General features: G+C 43.5%; 1 protein-coding gene across 2 annotated transcripts in view; it reads left to right on the top strand.

Annotated features, from left to right (window-relative positions):
- LOC144693157 (E3 ubiquitin-protein ligase pellino homolog 2) overlaps positions 1-22,807 on the top strand; it is a 213,015-nt gene that overhangs the window by 173,758 nt on the left and 16,450 nt on the right. For both annotated transcript variants that reach the window (XM_078562682.1, XM_078562681.1), the window contains 2 exons: positions 3,732-3,929; positions 11,024-11,212. In XM_078562682.1, the coding sequence (XP_078418808.1) occupies positions 3,732-3,929; positions 11,024-11,212 (387 nt within the window). The remainder of the gene's footprint in view (positions 1-3,731; positions 3,930-11,023; positions 11,213-22,807) is intronic.

Here is a 22,807-nt window from a genome sequence, read left to right on the forward strand (position 1 = left end):
GCAGTGCAGCTTATAGATGGTACACACTGCTGCCACTGTGCATGGGCATGGAGGGCGTGAATGTTTGTGTATGGGGTGCCAATCAAGCAGACTGCTTTGTCCTGGATGCTGTCAAGCTTCTTGAGTGTTGTTGGAGCTGCACTCATCCAGGCAAGTGGAGAGTATTCCATAACACTCCTGACTTGTGCCCTGTAGATGATGGACAGGCTTTGGAGAGTCAGGAGGTGAGTTACTCACCACAGGATTCCTAGCCTTTGACCTGCTCTTGTAGCTGTAGTATTTATATGGCTAGTCCAGTTCAGATTCTGGTCAATGGTAACCCCCAGTGGGGGTTAGTGGAGGATTCGGCGATGGTAATGCCATTGAATGTCAAGGAGCGAAGGTTAGATTCTCTCTTCTTGGAGATGGTCATTGCCTAGCACTTGTATGGCATGAATGTTACTTGCCACCTGTCAGCCCAAGCCTAGATATTGTCCAGGTCTTGCTGCATTTGGACATGGACAGCTTCAGTATCTGAGAAGTCGTGAATGGTGCTGAACATTATGCAATCATCAGCAAACATCCCCACTTCATTAAAAGCCATTAAGGAAGCTGCTGAAGATGATTGAGGCTAGGACACTACCCTGTGGAACTCCTGCAATGATGTCCTGGACTGAGATGATTGACCTCCAGCAACCACAACCATCTTCCTTTGTGTTAGGTATGACTCCAGCCAGCATTGTATTTTCCCTCTGATCCCCATTGACCCCAGTGTTGCTAGGCCGGGACAAATACTGCCTTGATGTCAAATAAATTTATAAATAAATTTATATAAATCAAATCAATAAGGCAAATGCAATGTTGGCATTTATTTCGAGAGGACTAGAATATAAAAGCAGGGATGTGCTGCTGAGGCTTTATAAGGCTCTGGTCAGACCATATTTAGAATATTGTGAGCAATTTTGGGCCCTGTATCTCAGGAAGGATGTGCTGGCCCTGGAGGGGGTCCAGAAGAGGTTCACAAGAATGATCCCAGGAATGAAAGGCTTAACATATGAGGAACGTTTGAGGACTCTGGGTCTATACTCGATGGAGTTTAGAAGGATGAGGGGGGATCTGATTGAAACTTACAGAATACTGAAAGGCTTGGATAGAGTGGACGTGGGGAAGATGTTTCCATTAGTAGGAGAGACTAGGACCCGAGGGCACAGTCTCAGAGTAAAGGGAAGACCTTTTAGAACGGAGATGAGGAGAAACTTCTTTAGCCAGAGAGTGGTGAATCTATGGAATTCATTGCCATAGAAGGCTGTGGAGGCCAGGTCATTGAGTGTATTTAAGACCGAGATAGCTAGGTTCTTGAGTGGTATGGGGATCAAAGGTTACGGGGAGAAGGCGGGAGAATGGGGTTGAGAAACTTATCAGCCATGATTGAATGGCGGAGCAGACTCGATGAGCCGAATGGCCTAATTTCTGTTCCTATATCTTATGGTCTTATGGCAGTTACTCTCACCTCACTTCTGGAGTTCAGTTCTTTTGTCCATGTTTGAAATAAGATCAGGAGCCGAATGACCCTGGTGGAACCCAAACTGTGGTTATTGCTAAGCAAGTGCTGATTGATGGCACTTCTATCACTTTACTGATGATGGAGAGTAGACTGGTGGCAATTGGTTAGCCTGGATTTGTCCTGCTTTTTATGGATAGGACATACCTAGGCACTTTTCCATATTGCTCGGTAGTTGCCAGTATTGTAGCTGTAATGGAACAGCTTGGCTAGGGGCGCGGCACATTCTGGATCACAAGTCTTCAGTGCTATTGCAAAATATTATCAGGACCTTTGCAATACCCAGTCACTTCAGCCATTTCTTAATATCACGTAGAGTGAATCGATTTGGCTGAAGACAGGCATCTGTGATGCTGGGGACCTCTGGAGGAGGCTGAAATGGGTCATCGACATGGCACTTCTGGCTGAAGGTTTTTGCAAAAGTTTCAGCCTTATCTTTTACACTGAAGTGCTAGGCTCCCCCATCATTGAGGATGGGGCTATTTGTGGAGCCTTCTCCTCCAGTGAATTGTTTAATCGTCCACCACCACTCGACTGGATGTGCCAGGACTGCAGAGCTTGGGTCTGATCCGTTGGTTGTGGAATTGCTTAGCTCTGTCTGTCACTTGCTGCTTATGCTGTTTGGCACGCAAGTAGTCCTGTGTTATAGCTTCACAAAGTTGACACCTCATTTTTAGATATGCCTGATCCTGCTCCAGGCATGCCCTCTTACACTCTTCATTGGACCAAAGTTGAGTCCCCTGGCTTGGTGGAGTGGGGGATATGCTGGGCCCTGGGGTTACAGATCGTGGTTGAGTACAATTCTGCTGATGGCTCACAGTGCCTCATGATTGCCCAGTTGTGAGTTGCTAGATCTGTTCAAAATCTATCCCATTTAGCACAGTTAGTGCCACACAACACGATGGAGGCTATCCTCACTGTGGGGGCGGGACTTCGTCTCCACAAGGACTGTGCAGTGGTCATGTATTGTGTAAGTGGTCATGTACTGTTTTACTCAACGTATTATTTCTTAAAATTAAAATGAATAACTAAAACTTGTGCGGCCTGATTTCCCACCCCTACACGGAGCAAATCCGTGTTGGGCATGTGAAAATAGAGGCTTGTGGTTCCCACCCCCATTCATGTTGTCGGCTATTTTGATCAGTTTGAGAAATGGGGCATGTCACAAACCCACATGCAGCAATGCAGCACTCCTGCCCTTGCTGGCTTCATTGCGTGGGGTGGGCATTTGGGCATTTTAGACACCCAATCCCCTACCGCCTCCCCAGCTATTTTCATGATGTCGTGCCCATTTTTGTAAACTGTGGTTCATGGCTGCTCAGAGGTGTCATGAACCATGGGGGCCCCTAAAATGGAGTTGGAAACCTTTTGACAGGCAAGTTCAAAATGTGTTGATAACTTCACATTTCATGCTGTATAATCTAAATATTTTTTTAATACAGTAATTCATGAGAGGACTTTGTTCTTAAAAGGCAAGTGACCATTACATTGACCAGCATTGTTAAAGTGGGAATGTGTTCCAATGCATTAGATTACATTGTCCAATAGATAAAGTGCTCTTCTGCATTGAATAGCATTGATATTCCGATTTGACTGTCATTTGTCTCCTGTGATTTAATCTCTTAATTGAATGACAGCTCGTATTTCTGTTCCCTTGTTTTTTAAGTTTGAACAGCTGGCGGACCTCTATTGAAAGTTTAGACATCTGTTCCCCAGCTTTTAAGCTGGAGCAGATGGTTGAGGTCTTTCTTTGACTTCAAAGATTTTACCACAGCTGTTCAATGGAATCTTGTTATGAATGCTTGGCTGAGCTTCAAAGCCTACTAATGGATTCAACTCAGCAGGGGTTCTTGACAGAGCTATCAAGGGGCCTGTAAGTTTATTTATCTTAACAGTTTTGTGACCACTTAATAGAATAAAATTGAGTAGAACCATATGAATCCAAACTGTCACCTACATGAGACTTTACACGGCTAACTGAATTCTAATGTTTTATGTTGTTAATTGGTAATAATAACTTAAAAAGAATATTGCATTGTAATGAGAAGGTAGAAAATGTCTACTGATAAAATTCAATGAAAAATGTAGTTTAAATTTCTTGCTAATATATTTGAGAGAGACTAGGAAATATTCTTCTTTGCAGTATTCTGTAGTGCCATATGTAGATTATTTGTTTTTCCTTCTTTCACAGATTGGAAGGTCTACAGAGAATCCCATTGATTTTGTGGTGACGGACACAGTTTCTGGCAGCCAGAGTAATGATGAGATGCAAATCACTCAAAGTACCATCTCCAGATTTGCATGTAGGATAGTTTGTGACAGAAATGTACCATACACAGCACGGATTTATGCTGCAGGATTTGATTCATCAAAAAACATATTTCTTGGGGTAAGTATGGTGCAGGGTTTGGTTAATCTTAAAGCACGCCTTTTGGAGCATTTGCAATATAGGTTGTAAGCACTGATCAGAATGTTATGCTATCCTGTAAATTAATGGAAAAAATATTCATAGTGAAGCCAATATTTGAGAATATCATGTATCTGAACTTTTTCTGTTTTATTTTGCATACATAAAAAAAAATGTTTATTAAGGCCCACAAACCTACTCTAACAAGGTGTTCCTCAGCTTTTATGTGACCTTGATGGCCACTGGCAAAGCATGCTCATCTGTCCCTTTCCAGACATCTGCAGATATTAGCAATATCTAAAACAAAAACAGAATTACCTGGAAAAACTCAGCAGGTCTGGCAGCATCGGCGGAGAAGAAAAGAGTTGACGTTTCGAGTCCTCATGACCCTTCAACAGGTTCTGTTGAAAGGTCATGAGGACTCGAAACGTCAACTCTTTTCTTCTCCGCTGATGCTGCCAGACCTGCTGAGTTTTTCCAGGTAATTCTGTTTTTGTTTTGGATTTCCAGCATCCTCAGTTTTTTGTTTTTATCTTAGCAATATCTAATCCCACTTTCCAGCTCTTGGTCCATGAGCCTTCTAGGTTATGGTACTTTAAGTATCCAAGTACTTTTTAACTGCTATGGAGGTTTCTGCTGCTACCTTATTTTTAGGCAGTGAGCTCCAGATCCCCAGACTAGCTGCCTGAAACTCAGCAGGGTCAACTGGACTAGAGCACAGCAGGGAGTGATCGCTTCCCTTCACTTCAACTTCCTTGTTGTCAGCCTTCATTGCAGTTTGGGAGCAACTTACGCAGCAGTCACCTGGGACTCTCATAAGGAGCAGTAACACCAGACAGCACACCAATGACTACAACAGCAGCAACACAAAGACTGTCTACTCTGTAGCCACATGCTGCTCCACGTGACAAAAGGGATCAACAGAGAACTGCAGTTCGAAGGAAGCAATATCCCCAGCACCAGGTTTACAGATATGAGTGCTTTCCTCAACATGAGAAAGTAGCTGTGCTGCAGAAGGCTCATGTTTTTGTGGTAAGTCACTGCTAATGCCTGTAGCTGTCTGAAAGGGGACAGATGGGCACGCTTTGCTAGTGGCCATCAAGGTCAGCCCAAACATGAATTCTTTTGCCTCTGGCTCCTTGGTGACATCTTGAGGATCTCTCAATCTGCTCCCCAATAATGCACTATCCAGGTTACTGCTGCCATGTTTTCCAAGACTTCCACATTTTACCAGCGAAGCTAATCGAACACAGAGGGCTGTTGGCTCTGCTGCAGTGGTTGGCTGCATGTCAACTTAGGTGGAGGGAGCCATTGATTTAAGCAGGTGGAACCAGAAGTCGTCTTTAATCGCACGGGATTCCACTCTCTTGATGTCCAGTTACTTTGTGACCGTTGAAAAGTGGCTCATGTATATCTGTGACAGGTATCCAGGGAGCTGCTATGATTCGTTCATTCTGTACCAGTCATTTCCTGCAGGTTTTCACTCCTCAACATAGCCTCAGCAGCTGGCTATTTGGAGAGGACAGCTACCCTCTGAATACCTGGTTGATGACTCCTGCAAGAACGCCATCAGTGAGCCAGAGGAGAGACTCAACAGGAGCCATGCGCCTGTTATGGTCTGCTGTGCCTATCACAATATCATGTTGCAGAGAAGAATGGCCGCAGCAAGAAAAGATGCAGAATGACTGGTACCCTCCTCTGAGGAGGAGGAACCAGATGTGGCCATGGTACCTGTAGCCACAAATATGGCTGCCAGAGAAATTGGTGATGGACTCATCCAGGCACACTTTACTTAATCTCTCTTTTTGTGAGGTCACCTGCTAGTGCCATCAGAAACCCCCGTGCCTTGTGTCCCCCCACAGACGCCATCCATTTCATCAGTCAATCAGCCAACCATCAAGTTCACTCCCTTTCCTCCTCATATGTTGATCATACAATTCGCCTGAAGGCTATTGTCCAGGGTAAATGGGGGGTGCAAAATAGAGGCTGAGAAAATTGAAATAAACATCAGCATAGTGCTATTAACATTACAATACACACCCAAGTTACAGACTCATAGACGTCTACAGCACAGAAGGAGGCTATTCGGCCCATCGTGTCCATGCCAGTCAACAAAGATCTGACTACACTAATCCCATTTTCCAGAGCTTGGTCCATAGCCCTGAAGACTATGGCGACACAAGTGAATATCTAAATACTATTTCAATGTTACGAGTGTTTCTGACTCAACCACCCTTTCAGTCAGTGAATTCTAGACTCTCACCACCCCTTGAGTGAAAAAATTTCTCCTCAACTCCCCTCTTAGCCTTCTAGCTCTTAACTTAAATCTATGCCCCCAGTTATTGATCCCTCTACTAATGGAAAAAGTGCCTCCCTATCCACCCTATCTATGCTCCTCATAATCTTATACACCTCTATCAGATCCCCTCTCAACCTTCATTGCTCCAAGGAAAACAACCCCAGCCTGTAAAATCTTTCCTCATAGCTCAGAACCTCCAGCCCAGGCACCATCCTGGTAAATCTCCTCTGCACTCCCTCCATTGCAATCACATCCTTCCTATAATGTGGTGACCAGAACTGCACGCAATATTCCAGTTGTGTCCTAACCAGCATTTTATACAGTTCCAGCATAACCTCCCCGATCTTGTATTCTATGCCTCGGTTAATGTAGGCAAGTATCCTATATGCAATCTTAACCACCTGCCCTGCTACCTTCAGGGATCTATGGATATGCACACCAAGGTCCCTCTGATCTTCAGTACTTTCCAGGGTCCTACCATTCATAGTGTAATCCCTTGCCTTGTTAGCCCTCCCCAAGTGCATGACCTCTCACTTTTCCGGGTTGAATTCCATTTGCCACTGCTCTGCCCACCTGTCGAGTCCATTGATATCCTCCCGCAGTTTACGGCTATCCTCACTAGATACCACCCTACCAATTTTCATGTCATTTACAAACTTCTTGATCATACCCCCTACATTTAAGTCTAAATCATTTATATACACCACAAACAGCAAGGTCCCCAGCACTGAGCCCTGCGGAACCCCACTGGAAACAGACTTCCAGTCACAGAAGCACCTCTCTACCATCACCCTCTACTTCCTAACTCTCAGCCAATTTTGGATCCAACGTGCCACTTTGCCTTGGATCCCATGGGCTCTTAGTTTCTTGACCAGTCTGCCACGAAGGAGCTTATCAAAAGCCTTGCTAAAGTCCACATAGACCATACCAATGCATTACCCTCATCAACACTCCTGGTTATCTCCTCAAAAAATTTGATCAAATTTGTCAAACACAACCTTCCCTTAACATGCTGACTACCCCTGATTAATCCGTGTCTCTCTAAGTATGGATATATTCTGTTCCTCAGAATTCTTTCTAGTAACTTCCCCACCACTGAGGTTAGACTGACTGTCCTGTAATTTCCTGGTCTGCCCCTCCCTCCCTTTTTAATAATGGGACAACATTAGCAGTCCTCCAGTCCTCTGGCATCTCACCTGTGGCCAGGGCGGATTTGAAAGCTACTGCCAAGGCCCCTGATATCTCTTCCTTTGCCTCCCTCAATATCTCATCTGGGCCTGCAGATTTGTCCACTTTTAAGGCCACTAAACCTGCTACTACCTCCTGTGTTAATTTCCTCTAATATTTCACAGTCCCCCACCCTGATGTCTATTTCGGTGTCGTCCTTTTCCATTGTGAAGACTGACGCAAAGTATTCATTGAGTGCTGCACCCACGTCATCTGGGTCCACACACAAATGACCTCTATGGCCCTACTCTTTCCCTAGTTATTCTCTTGCTCTTTATATATTTAAAAAACCCCTTTGGATTTTCCTTTATTCTACCCACCAATGCTTTCTCATGCATTCTTAGCTTTCCTAATTTCCTTTTTAAGTTCCCCTCTGCACTTTTTATACTCCTCCAAGGACTCTGCTGTATTGAGCCCTTGGTATCTGCCATAAGCTTCTCTTTTTTCTTAATCCTAACCTTTATGTCCCTTGACATCCCGGGTTCTCTGGACTTGGTTTCCCCCCCAACCGCTTTGTCTTTACAGGAACATATTCGCCCTGTAGTCTCACTATTTCCTCCTTGGTTGCCTCCCACTGCTCTGACACAGTTTAATTTGCAAGTAGCTGCTCTCAGTCCACTTGGGCTAAATCGCATCTCATCTTAGTAAAATTAGCCTTTCCCGAGTTTAGAACTTTTATCTTTTTAAGGCCCAAGCTTATCCTTTTCCATAACTATCCTAAATCTAAGTGAGTTATGGTCACTATCTCAAAATGCTCGCCTACTGATATGCCTTCCACCTGCACGGGCTCATTTCCGAATATTAGGTCCAGAGCTGCCCCGTCCCTTGCTGGACTTTCTACATACTGGCTAAAAAAGTTCTCCTGAATGCAACTTAAGAATTTTTCTCCCTCCCTACCTTGCACACTAAAACTATCCCAGTTAATATTTGGGTAGTCAAAATTCCCTACTACTACTGCCCTATTATTCTTACACTTCTGTGAAATTTGATTACATATTTGATCCTCTATCTCTCCCTGGTTGTTTGGGGCCTATAGTACACACCCAACAGCATGCTTGCCACTTTTGTGTTTTTTATTTCTACCCATATGGCTTCATTTGATGGTCTTTCCAAGGTATCATCCCACCTCACTGCTATAATTGATTCCTTGATCAATATTGCAACCCCCCCTCCTCTTCTATCCCCTTCGCTATCTCGTCTGAATACCCTATAACCAAGAATGTTGAGCTACCAATCCTGCCCTCCTTTTAGCCAAGTCTCGGCTATAGCTATGATATCATACTCCCATGTGCCTATCTGTGCCTTCAGCTCGTCTGTCTTATTCCCCAGGCTCCTTGCATTAAAATATATTCCATTTAGCCTTGCTAAACCCACTTACTTCTTTCTTATCTAGCCAATGTTTCCTCTGCCTTCCAGACTCACTCACTTACTAGCGTTTTAACTTCTAATTCCATCTCAGCTTCTCTCTCCTCTGAACTACTTTCCAGGATCCCATCCCTCTGCCAATTTAGTTTAAATCCGCCCCAACAGCAAGGCAAACCTCCCTGCGAGGATGTTGGTCCGTTCCTGTTCAGATGTAACCTGTCCAACTTGTACAGGTCCCACTTCCCCCAGAAACGGTCCCAATGCCCCAGGAATCTAAAGCCCTCCCTCCTGCCCCATCTCTCCAGCCACACATTCATCTGCTCTATCCTTCTGTTCCTATACGCACTACTGTATGGCACTGGGAGTAATCCGGAGATTGCTACCTTTGAAGTCCTGCTTTTCATTTTCCTACCTAATGTCTGCTTGCAGGACCTCATTTCTCTTTCTTCCTATGTCATTGGTCCCAGCATGGACCACGACCTCTGGCTGTTCACCCTCCCTCTTTAGAGTGTCCTGCAGCCATTCCATAACATCTTTGACCCTGGTTCTTCTATTAAAGCTTTCTTACCTGCTTCCCTTTAGTTCTACATGTTGCAACCCCTGTGTCTTTAGCTGTGCTAAAGACAGGCAGCTCATTCTCCTTCTTTGACAGGTGAGGTGCTTTGTGTGGGAATCCTCTGAATTTGGAGCCTGTGAGGTTCTCGCCAAAGACTGCCTCACCTGCACTTGTACAGGGCAAGCAATGTGAAGTGAGAGCATCTTGAGAAGAATTCCAATTGCCATATGCCCTTATTCCATTTTTTTCATGGCTCACCGATATTTTCCTGCTATGCAAGACTTGGAGAGATCTTGGCTGCTTGTCAGTAAGGCACTGAGCCACCAAGGCAAGGCTTTGCTCTGTCCTGTGTAGAGTGGCAGCATGAGTGTGCAGGGCATTCTTCTGGAAAAGCTGCAGTTGGCGGCCTGCCATCTCTGATTCTCCATGGAGGTGAACATCAGTGCAAATAGCTGAGATGACATTACACTCATGCTAGAGATGGGCTCCTCCAGTCCCTCTCCAGGGATGAGTACTGCTTCTGGAAATGCTATCGGAAGTACACATGTTTCCTGTTGCTGCTCAGCGTTACTTTTTGTGGATGACCTCTGAGGTTCAGCATCTATTTCCAGCTGAGCAGAGCTTGGAGTATCCTGCACCTTCAATGGGGGCTCTCCACTGCTGTCCCTGTCTCCAGCACCAGTTCCTGCTCTCATGTGATGTGCTTCTCACCATGTGACAACCTAGACATCTCTACTGGAGTACCCACCAAGGCGTAGGTGTATCTGCATTGGTAGAGGAGGTGCAAAGTCATGTGATTGTGCATCTTCAGAATTCCTGCCCTCCTCTGAAGATTCCTTGGCCTGGTCCTTTAGCTCCTCAGTTGTTCTTGAAGGACCTGTGGGAGATCACATCTTGTATGTCATGACTAATGTGAGTTAGCACTGACGTTAAGAAACTGACCAAACTCAGCAAACAGTGCATATCGTTGCATTTTAGTTACTGGTGAAATTAGTCATTTATGCTGACTTTAAGTACCAAGTGGCAGTGCATCATCAAATGCTGACAGCAGGTTTCTGGGTCACCCCCATTTTTTCCATTACTGATACCTAAGGTTTTGCCACCCTGCTGATCTCCAGGTTGTCATCCTCCAGTATGGTCATGGAGGTTATGGCTCCTATTCTGTCATGTTGGAGATTATCATTGCCTGACACTTGTGTGTTGCAAATGTTTATTGCAATTTATAAGCTCAAGCCTGAACATTGTCCGGGTTTTGATGCGTGCGGGCATTGACTGCTTCCATACCTGAGGAGTTGGGAATAGTACTAAACACTTTGCGATCATCAGCAGACATCCTCAAGTCTGACATTACAGAAGAAGAGAAGGTCATTGATGAAGAAGCTGAAGTTGTGCCTAAGACACTGCCCTAAGGGACTCCTGCAGCAATGTCTTTGGCTGAGATGATTGGCCTCCAACAACCGCAATCACCTTCCTTATTTTTTTGTTCTATATAATTTTAGTTGAGCAAAAATGATCTTGTCTTTTAAAATTAATTTTTTTCATTATAACAGGTATATTTACCTTATTTGCTAAACTAAAGCTTTTTTTTAAAATGCGTATTGTAAATCTATATTCTTTGTACCTTAATAGGAGAAAGCTGCTAAGTGGAAAAATCCTGATGGCCACATGGATGGGTTAACAACTAATGGAGTGTTAGTAATGCATCCCAGGGGAGGCTTTACAGAAGAATCTAAGCCTGGGGTATGGCGGGAAATTTCTGTTTGTGGAGATGTGTACACTCTAAGGGAAACAAGATCAGCACAGCAAAGAGGAAAACTGGTAGGTATACATACTTGCCTAATTGTAACAAACATGTTGGTTTACTGGTTTTGTATTCAGCTGTCAATCTATACCAAATCCGTTAGAAATAAGCTATTCTATATTACCTTTGTAAAAATTGTAAAGTTTGAAGAACGAGCAATTGAGCTATGTTTCTTTGGTTATTAAAACCAAGATGACGGAAGCAGGCAGAAATGTAGAAAGATAAAATGGCAGCATACATAATAGATCAAGAACAGATGAACGCAGGAATTAGGAGTAGGAATAGGCCATTTGGTCCCTCAGACCTGCTCTGCCATTTGATACTATGGCTGATCTGCATGTGTGGCCTCAACTTCACTTTCCTGTCTGCCCCCACTAACCCTTGACTCCCTTGTTGATCAAAAATATATCCAACTCAGCCTTGAATACATTCAATGACTCAACCTCCTGTACTTTCTGTGGAAGGAAAGTCCACAGACTAACGACCCATTTGGCCTGGATTTTCGCCAAACCGGAATGACTCAGGACCCCTTTAAAAAATTGCAGTGGGTCCCAGTTCTGGGATTCTGGACTCCATTCCTAGGCTGTTTGCTTTTTGGGAGTGCCTTTAAAGGGTGTGGGCTGGTTCCTGTCAAAAGCCCACATCCAACACTCCTGACCTGGCTGGCTCCATTGTGAAGATAAGCATGGTCTACTCCTCTGCAATTTTCATGGTGTCGGGCCAGTTTTTTAAAGAGCTGTGGTTCACAGCCCCTCAGGAGTCATGAACCCTGGTCTGCACGAGGCGACCTTTTAAAAGTTAAGTTCGAAAGGTCCTTCTCACACCCGCTATGATCCCGCATGCCCCATATGCAAAAGCTTTGTGCAAATCACTCTCTTTCACCCCTCTTACCGCTCTGCCAAGCTCTGCCCTTCCACTCAGCCCCTATGGCCCCTTGTGCTCCTATGGCAAGCTCTTCCCCCTTAACTGCTGTAGCCCCCCCACCCCACAACTCCAAGCTATGGCACTTCCATGCCCATTTATTCACTATGTACTGTCTAGAACCAATGTAGGATGTGTAAAAAGGAAAGCCTTTTTAAAAAAAAAAGTAATTCATTCATAACTTTCTCCTATGTTGAAAAGATAGTCATTGAGGTCTACAGCACGGAAAAAGGCTCTTCGGCCCATTGAGTCTGCGCCAGTCAAACAAGTACCTAACTATTCTAATCCCATTTTCCAGCACCAGGCTCATAGCCTTGTATGCCATGGCATCGCAAGTACACATCCAAATACTACTTAAATGTTATAAGGGTTTCTGCCTCTACCACCCTTTCAGGCAGTGAGTTCCAGATTCCCACCTCCCTCTGGGTGAAAAAAAATTCTTCCACAAGTCCCCTCTAAACATCGTGCCCCTCACTCTAAATCTATGCCCCCTGGTTATTGATCCCTCCACCAAGGGGAAAAGTTCCTTTCTGTCTACCCCATCATTGCCCCTCATAATTTTATTCACCTCAATCATGTCCCCCCTCAATCTCCTCTGCTCCAGGGAAAGAAACACCAGTCTATCCAATCTCTCCTCATAACTAAAACTCTCCAGCCCAGGCAACATCCTGGTAAATCTCCTCTGCACTCTCTTTAGCGCAATCACATCCTTCCTATAATGTGAATTCCAAAACTGCATGCAGTACTCTAGCTGTGTCCTAACCAGCATTTTATACAGTTCCAGCATAACCTCCCTGCTCTTATATTCTATGCCTCGGCTAATAAAGGCAAGTATCCCATATGCCTTATCTACCTGTATCTTAAAGGACCGGTGGACGTGCACACCAAGGTCCCTCTGATCCTCGGTACTTCCCAGGGTCCTATCATTCATCATGTATTCCCGTGCCTTGTTTATCCTGCCCCAGTGCATCACCTCACACTTATCCGGATTAAATTCCATTTGCCACTGATCAGCCCGTCTATATTCTCCTGTAATCTAAGGCTATCCTCCTCACTATTTACCACCCCGCCAATTTCCGTGTCACCCGCAAACTTACTGATCAACCCTCCTACATTCAAGTCTAAATCATTCATATATACCACAAACAGCAAGGGACCCAACACTGATCCCTGTGGAACCCCACTGGACACAGGTATCCAGTCACAAAAACACCCCTCGACCATCACCCTTTGCTTCCTGCCACTCAACCAATTCTGGACCCAATTTGCCATGGGCTCTTACCTTCATTATCAGTCTCCCATGCGGGACCTTATCAAAAGCCTTGCTGCAGTCCAAGCAGACTACGTCAAATGCATTGCCCTTGTCTACACACCTGGTTAGCTCTTCGAAAAATTCAATCAAATTGGTCAGACATGAGCTCCCCTTAAAACCATGCTGACTGTCCTTGTCATTTCACTACAAGATAATAAGTGTCAATCATCCTGATGCTTTAAAGTATCGATAACAAAAACTACAACACTTGTGACCACTTAAGGTTGTATAAACAAAAATTGTGAAATTGACAGCAGAGATCAGAGCCTGAGCTGTCAGTCAAGCAATGATTTCACTGGGACGCAGCTGTTTCAATGATTCAAAGCCTAATGATTGTCTTTGCTACCAGCTAAGCCTTATTATGTATGCTTGGCTGAGAGCACAGACAACCATTAGAGTACTGATGCTGCTCCAGAATAGTGCTCTTCGTTAACAACTCCCGACACTCAGCATCTGCGTCCAGCTGAGAAGAGCTTGGAGCATCCTTTGGTAGGGACTCTCCACTGCTGTCTCCATGTCAACATCCGCTGTTGTTTACTTATGATGTGTGCTTCATGAAGTGGTAATCCAGCTACCTGCCTTGGTGACTCCACTGGAGAGCGTGTACCTGCACACGAAACTGGAATAAGTTTCGTAATGGCACCTCTTCTGAGGAATCTTCTCCTGTTTCAACATCAAACTCTAAGGGACACTTGTAGGGCTTGTGGGAGGAAGATGAAAGACATGAATTAGAACTGACAAGGTGAGAGGCTTCTAAGTCATCACTGTGCAGATCATCCTATTCCAGTGACTGCTGACATCAAGCCCACATGAATGAGTGCTGTATTCCATGTGGCTGTGAGATATTTAATTCTGTCACCATTTAGCTGGGAGACCCCCATCTCTCCATTGTCAATCACTAGGCATGCTGAAATCCAGCTAATATCTGGTGGCACCTTTTCCACAGCTGTCAAGGTGGAGATGACTGGAGAGCCACTTCTGACTCTCTGCCTTACCCTAATGTTCTATACTCTGCAAGAAAAGAAAGATGAGACTCATTGAATGTGAGCTGTGGAATATTTTGAGAAGGTGTAAGGCCAACATTATCTGAGGATCACAAGGATGTCTGTGGCATTGCAGTAATATGAGGATGAGTGGTGGTTGGTCAGATAGGGATGTAAAAAGGTGCCTTGTAAGAGAGGATGGGTGCATCCCTCTGAAAGGTTTGTTGGATGAGGAATAATGTGTGGGAGAAGGCTGGGGCAGGCAGAATTAAGGAGTTTGTATTTGAATGTGCCTTGCTACTCATCTTTCCTGTCCTGATCGGGTCTTTGAACCTCTACTGGCACTCTATCCAGGAGGGAGGCACCATACTCCTGCTGCTATCCTCCTTGGCCATTTCCAACTATGTCTGTTTGGCTTCTGAGTCTGCCCCCTTCCTCCCATTTGTGGGGAGCCCAATCACCCTGAGGGCCCTTGCAGCCCACAACATGGTGCTGCCTTTCTAGGTCGAGCCTGGCACTTTCATGATGCTTTTGCAATGCTTCAATTCGGATTTTCGCAGGGTTCCTTTAAATATTGGAGCTAAAATAGATTGACCCAGGTGGCTATCCCATCTGCCAATCTAATTGATTGGAAAACCGATGAGTCTGATACAAATACAGTGGCTGAGTTAAAAGACAGCTGACAAATCGGTTGCCAGTTTACCCCACTGTGAATGGTCTAAAAGTTAAAATTCGCCCAATGTCCTTGGGCGAGGGCAAAATTGTGCAATTTCTCCACATTGCACAAAAGTCCCAAATTTAATCTTTTACAGAAATTCCATGTCCTTCTGGGCTGTTACCAAGAGCGTTTAAGATAACTTGCTAAAGCAGTACACCTTTCTGCCCAGATTATATAAGGAGGAACTCACATTTATACAGTAATTATCCTCTGGACATCCCAAAGTACTTTATAGCTCATTAATTTTTTTTGAAGTGTCATCGGTGTTGTTTTATAGGAAAGTTCAGCAGCCAAATTGCCCACAGCAAGGTACCACAAGCAGCAGTGAGGTGGAAGACCAGTTAATTTGTTGGTTTAGGGATTAATACCCTTTTTCTAAAAAGTGCATTGGAATCTTTTATGTATACTGAACACTCAGATGGAGCCTTGGAGTTGTTTTATCCAGAAGGTAATGGCTGGAATCTCCCAATATGGGGAGGGATGAATGGCTTCACTTAAGTTGCTGATGCGCCTCGGGACTCTGAGGATTCTGCATCCGTGCAGCACTTAAGTGGGAACTTAAGCTTCCAAATGCCATTTTACCCTGCCTGGATTGCTGCATGATTCCCTCCGACAGTGGGATCAGTTGGCCATAACCATGCAGACTTGAACTGTTTGAGCTATACTTGCGCTGTTTTTTTTTCTCACAGATTTACTTAGGGCTTTTCCTAACCCGTGTAAAGTCTGCTCAGGAGCACAGCTTGAAGTAAATCAGCTGGAGTCTCAAAGCACTCCAGCACCACAGCAACCCCAGCAATATTCATTTCCCTGTTGGTAATGTTCATTATTTCTCACTAACCCCCCACCACCAACCCCCCCACCTCTCGCTGCCCCCTTACTCCCTGCCTCCCTCCCTCCCTCTCGCTAGCCCTCTTTCCATCTCGTGCTGAAATCCTAGCAGAGGACACATTCAAAGCAACTTCACGTTTTTGTACAGTATTCAGCAGGCGGAAACTCACTAAGTATCTCAGCTCCCTGTTCTGGTGCTGCATTTGATTTCCATTGTGGCACTGTTGCAATTTTTTGTGCAGCGGTGACAGATGTTTGTAGATTTGTGGATTATGAAAAAGCTTTCGACTGGGTGAACTGTCAAAAGCTGTTCAAAATGCTGGGGGCTATCACAGTTGACTGGAGAGATAAAAGAATGATTTTGGTTTTGTACATGGGACAGACTACCGCAACTGGTATTTGATGAAACTGAGCTATATGTTTTAATGGGGATGGGGTGAGACAAGGCTATCTATTGTTCTTTAAAGTCTACGTGGAAGCCATGGTAAAAGAAGCACGGGATGAAGTACAGAAAAATGTCAAAGTAGGAGGTCAATTGGTGAAGGTATTGAGATTCACAGACAACCAGGCACAAGAACCTAACATAGCAGAAGAAATACAAATTCTAATGGATAGGGCGGAATGAAAATTCATGTAAAAAAAGATGAAAGTTATGACGATTGGAAGAAATAATGTTGGGAAAGCAGAGGTCAAGATAAATGGTGAACAGCTGAAACAGGTTACACAATTTAAGTACCTGGGAAGCATCTTGTATGAAGATGGTTATTGCCATAAATAAATCAGAGCTAGAATTTCAACGGTAAAGAATGCATTCTCTAAACGTAAAGAATTGCTCAGCAAAGGAATGAGTAGTGATCTTAAGAAATAATGGATTTGTTGCAAGGACCTCTAGAAAAGCGGACATCCAAAGATTAGAAAATTGTGAAATGAGATTCTTGAGAAGGATGGAGTGGGTCAGTTGGAGAACACGAGAACAATGAACACAAGAACAATCTCAGGATGGTGGAGGAGGAAATATCGCTAGAGAATATCATCAAGAAGAGACAACAAGATTGGATTGACCATATTCTAAGGCAAGAGAACTTGCTGAAAGAGGCGATTGAAGGAGGATTAGAGGGATATAGACCAAGATGGGGAAAGAGAGTGATGATGTTAGACAACTTGAAATTGGGAAGCAACTAAAGAGGAAAGCACAAGACCACAATGCGTGGAGAAGTGAGCAGAGAACCTTCCCTTAGGCGGATCACACTACTAGAAGTGAGAGACTATTGCTTTAAAGCAGACATACTGCCAGGAACCTAGTCTGCCTGTTTAATGAAGCCAGCTGCAGGAAAGAGGCTGGGTTCAACCTGACGGTTGGAAGACCTGCCTGACTGACTTACAGGAATGAAACCATTCCTGAGGACGATTGAGTCCCTGGCTTCTATAATCACCAAGTGCTTGGCGAAATATGAATTAATCAACATGGGTTAGATCAGATTTCTAAAAGCTAGGCTGTGCTTGACTAACCTTACCAAAATCTTTGAAAAATTAAGCGAGAAGGATAAGTGCAGTGGATAAGAACATAAGAAATAGGAGCAGGAGTAGACTATATGTCCCTTCGAGCCTGCTCCATCGTTCAGTATGATCATGGCCAATCTTCTGCCTTAACTTCTCTTTCTCACCTGCTCCCTATATCCCTTGATTCAATGAGAGACAAAAAATTTCAGTCTCAGCCTTAAATATATTCAATGCTGGAGAATCCACAACCCTCTGGGGTAGAGAAGTCCAAAGATTCACACCCTCTAAGTGAAGAAATTTTCTAAGTCCTAAATGATGGACCCCTTTATCCTGAGACTGTGCCTGCATTCTAGATACCCAACCGATGGGAACAATCCCTCTGTTTACCTTGTCAAGCCACTTCAGGATCTTGGTATGTTTCAATGAGATTGCCTCTCATTCTTCTAAACTCCAGAGATTATATGTCCAATTTGCTTGGCCCCTCACCGTAGGACAACCTTCTCACACCAATGTACTGAAACTTTGCTGTAACACCTCCAATGCAAATACATCCTTCCTTAAATATAGAGAACTAAAACTGCACCCAGTACTCCAGGTATGGTCTCACCAAAGCCCTATACAATTGTAGGAAGACTTCCTTATTCCTGTACTCCAATCACCTTTTCATAAAGGTCAACATGACATTTACCTTCCTAATTGCTTGCTTTACCTGTATGCTAACTTTTTGTGTTCCTTGTACGAGTACACTGAAGTCACGCTGAGCACCATCATTTAGAAGTTTCACGTCTTTTTTTTTTAATTGTTTTTTCTGTTCTGATTATCAAAGTAAATAACTTTACACTTCACATTATACTCCATCTGTCCCTTGTTGCCCACTCATCTAACCTGTCTGTATCTTGTTTCAGTTTCTTTGTGTCCTCTTCACCCATTGCATTCCAACCTAACTTTGTGCTATCAGCAACTTTTGATACATTACTTTCAGGCTCTTTGTCTAAGTTATTAATATAGATTGTAAATAGCTGACGCACTAGCACTAATCCTTGTGGCCTGCCAACTTCAAAATGGCCCGTTTACCCCTGCTGTCCGCTTCCTGCCTGTTAATCAATTCTTTATCCATGCTAGTATATTGCCTGTAACTCCATGAGCTCTTAACTTGCATATTAACCTTTTTGTGTGGCATTTTATTGAATGTCTTTTGGAAACCCATGTATACTACATCTATTGGCTCCCTTTTATCTATGTTAATAGTTACATCCTCAAAAAAACTCTAAAAAATCTGTCAAACACCATTTCTGTTTCATAAAACCATGATGACTGTGTCAATTCATAGTATAATTTTCTACATCCATTATTAAGACTTCCTTAATAATAGATTCCAGCATTTTCCCAACAATTGATGTCAGGCTAACTGGCATGTCATTCCTTGTTTTCTTTCTCCCCCCTGAATTGTAGCATTATATTTGCTAACTTCCAATCCACTAGGACCATTCTGGAACCCAGGGAATTTTGGAAAATCATAACCAGTGCATCCACTATCTCAGTAGCTTCCTCTTTTAGAACCCTAGGATGTAGGCTATCAGGACCTGGAGATTTGTCAGCTTTTAATTCCTTAAGTTTCTCTACTGATATTAATTACGTTAAGTCCCTCATTCTTATTAGTCTCTTGGCACCCTCTTTGGTATGTAATTTGCATCTTCTGCTGAAGACGGAGGCAAAATATTTGTTCAATGTCTTTGTCATTTCCTCATTTTTCATGATTTCTTTCCCCTATGCCTCTAAGGACTAATGTTTGCTTAAGCTACTTACCTTTTTAAATGCTTGTAAAAGCTCTTACAATCTGTTTTTATATTGCTGGCTAGTTTAACCTTCTTCTGTTTTTTCCCCCTATTTATCAACCCTTTGGTTACCCTTTGTTGGTCTTCAAAACATTCCCAATCCCCAGGCTTACTACTATTTTTTACAACATTGCAAGCCTCTTTTAATCTAATACTCTCCTAAACTTCCCTGTAGCTGCTGATGGAACCCTCTCGCTGAGTTTTTGTTTTTAATTGGAAAGTATTTTTGTTGAATTTTCAGATTCATTTCTTTAAATATTTCCCACCATTTGTTTACTAACATACCTTTCAGTTTGTTTAACCAATTAACCTTAGCCAGCACTCCCCTCCTAACTTATGTAATTGACTTTGTTTTTTAAGATTTTTGTTTTTGGACTTGAACATGTCGTTCTCAAACTTAATATGGAATTCAATTATTTTAACATCTTTTTCCCTGAAGGATCTTTTACTATGAGGGCACTAACTAATCCTGCTTCATTACACACTACTTGATCCAAAACAGCTTGATCCCTAATTGGTTCCACAACATATTGTTCCAGGGGAGCATTCTACAAACACATCTTCTTTTGTTTTGACACTACCTTTGTCAATTTCATTTGTCCAGTCTGTGAAGATTAAAGGCCGCCACAGTAATTATATTGCCTTTGTTACTAGCTCCAATTATTTCTTGATGTTCTGTTCAACGATATAGCTGATATGTTAGGATCCTGTAAACTACTTGCACCAACATTTTCTGACCTTAGTTATTCATAATCTCTACCCAAGTTGATTCTACTTCCTGATCATCTGAGCCAAGATTCCTCCTTACTACTGCCATTATGTCATCCTTTATTGTCAGGACTGCTACTCCTTTTACATTCTTCCTGTCTTTTTTGAAATGTTGTGTACCCTGGAATATTTATTTCTCAAATTGTAACCATGTTTCCGCAATGATGATTAGATCTAAACCATTTATCTTCTATTTTTTTAGTTCTTTCATGGGATGTGCGTGTCGCTGGCTAGGCCAACATTTATCGCCCATCTCTAATTGCCCTTGAAAAGGTGGTGGTGAGCTGCCTTCTTGAACCGCTGTAGTCCATGTGGTGTAGGTACACTCACAATGCTGTTAGGGAGGGTGTTCCAGATTTGACCCAGCGACAGTGAAGGAATGACGATATATTTCCAAGTCAGGATGGTGAGTGGCTTGGTGGGGAACTTATAGGTGGTTCCCATGTGTCTGCTGCCCTTGTCCTTCTAGATGGTAGCAGCCGTGGGTTTGGAAGGTGCTGCCTTAGGAGCCTAGGTGAATTCTTGCAGTGCATCTTGTGGATGGGGCATACTGCTACCATTGTACATCGGTGGTGGAGGAAGTGAATGTTTGTGGATGGGCTGCCAATCAAGCAGGCTGCTTTGTCCTGGATGGTGTCAAGCTTATTGAGTGTTGTTGGAGCTGCATTCATCCAGGCAAGTGGACAGTATTCCATCACACTCCTGACTTGTGCCTTGTAGATGATGGACAGGCTTTGAGGAGTCAGGAGGTGAGTTCCTCGCCGCAGGATCCCTAGCTTCTGACTTGCTGTTGTAGCTGTAATATTTAAGTGGCTAGTCCAGTTCAGTTTCTGGACAATGGTAACCCCAAGGTTGTTGATAATGGGGGATTCAGCGATGGTAATGCCATTGAATGTCAAGGGGCGAAGATTAGATTCTTTCTTGATGGAGATGGTCATTGCCTGGCACTTGTGTTGCACGAATGTCACTTGCCAATTGTCAACCCACGAATGGATATTGTCCAGGCCTTGCTGCGTTTGGACATGAACTACTACAGTATCTGAGGAGTCGCGAATGGTGCTGAACATTGCTCAATCCTCAGCAAACATCCCCACTTCTGACCTCAGGATGGTAGGAAGGTCATTAATGAAGCAGCTGAAGATAGTTGGGCCTAGGAAACTATCCTGAGGAACTCCGGCAATGATGTGCTGGAACTGAGAGGATTGATCTCCATCAGCCGCAAACACCCTGCTTTGTGCTAGGTGTTTGTGCTGCTTGTTCATCTATCAATTAAGAATACTTGGTGCACCCAAGTAAAAACCCTTTAATTTAATTTTTTTACCACTATTTTTTGCATGAGCCTTATTCACTGATTCGTTATTACCGTTAAACACTCTGCCACTTCTTGTCTCACTCTGCTTGCCTTTACCCAAATTTCTCTTCAGATTTCTAAATTTCCCTTCACCTGCTTACAGCTCTATCCACAGCCTAGTTATACGATTCACCAAGACACTGATCCCAGCCCGGTTTAAATTGAGCAATCTCAACAACAAAACAGCTCCCTCTTTCCCCAGTACTGGTGCCAAAGCTCCATGAATCAAAATCCCTTATTCCCACAACACTTTTTGAGCCACACTTTTAATTCTTTAATCTGTTTGACCCTATGTCATTTTGCCTGTGGCTGAGATAGTAATCCAGAGATTAAGTACCTTTCAGGTTCTGCTTATTAATTTAGAACCCAGCTCTTCAAATTCCCTTCTCAGAATGTGATTCTTATTTCTGTCTCTGTCATTGGTTCCTACTTGGATCACAATGTCTGGATCCTCCGCCTCCCACTCCAAGTTCTTCACCAGCCGCATGGAGATGACCCAAACTTAGGCATCAGGTAAACAGCAGAACCTTTGGAACTCCCAGTCTCAGTAGCAGTGAACAGTATTTATTCAAACATATAAATTAGGAGCAGCAGTAGGCCACTCGACCCCATGATCCTGCTCTGCCATTAAATAAGGTCATGGCTGATCTGATTGTAACCTCGAACCCACATTTCTGCTTACCCCTGATAACCTTTCACCCCCTTGTTAATTAAGAACCTATCTAGCTCTGCCTTAAAAATATACAAAATTCTGCTTCCACAGCCTTTTGAGGAAGAGAATTCCAAAGACTCACGACCCTCAGAGAGAGAAATTCTCCTCATCTCTGTCTTAAATGTGTAACCCCTTATTTTTAAATGTCCTCCCAGAAGAGGAAGCATCCTCTCCACATCCACTCTGTCAAGACCCCTTAGGATCTTAAAAGTTTCAATCAAGTCGCCTCTTACTCTTCTAAACTCCAGTGGATACAAGCCTAACCTGTCCAAGCTTTCCTCATAAGATAACTTACCCATTCCTGGTATTAGTCTAGTAAACCTTCTCTGAACTACTATACACAATACTCCGGATGTGGTCTCACCAGTCCCCTGTACAACTGAAGAATGATCTCCCTACTTTTGTAATCAATTCCCCTTGCAATAAATGATGACACTCTATTAGCTTTCCTAATTACTTGCTGGACCGCATAATAGCTTTTTATGATTCATGCACTAAGACACCAAATGGGTAGAACTTAAAAACAATAAAGGAACAATCACATTGCTGGGAGTGTACTATAGGCCCCCAAACAGTCAGAGAGAAATAGAAGAGCAAATATGTAGGCAAATTTCAGAGAAGTGTAAAAATAATAAGGTAGTAATAGTGGGGGATTTCAACTTCCCCATCATTAACTGGGCTAGT

Source organism: Cetorhinus maximus, chromosome 18 (assembly GCF_964194155.1).
Source record: "Cetorhinus maximus chromosome 18, sCetMax3.hap1.1, whole genome shotgun sequence".
Lineage (NCBI taxonomy): Eukaryota > Metazoa > Chordata > Chondrichthyes > Lamniformes > Cetorhinidae > Cetorhinus > Cetorhinus maximus.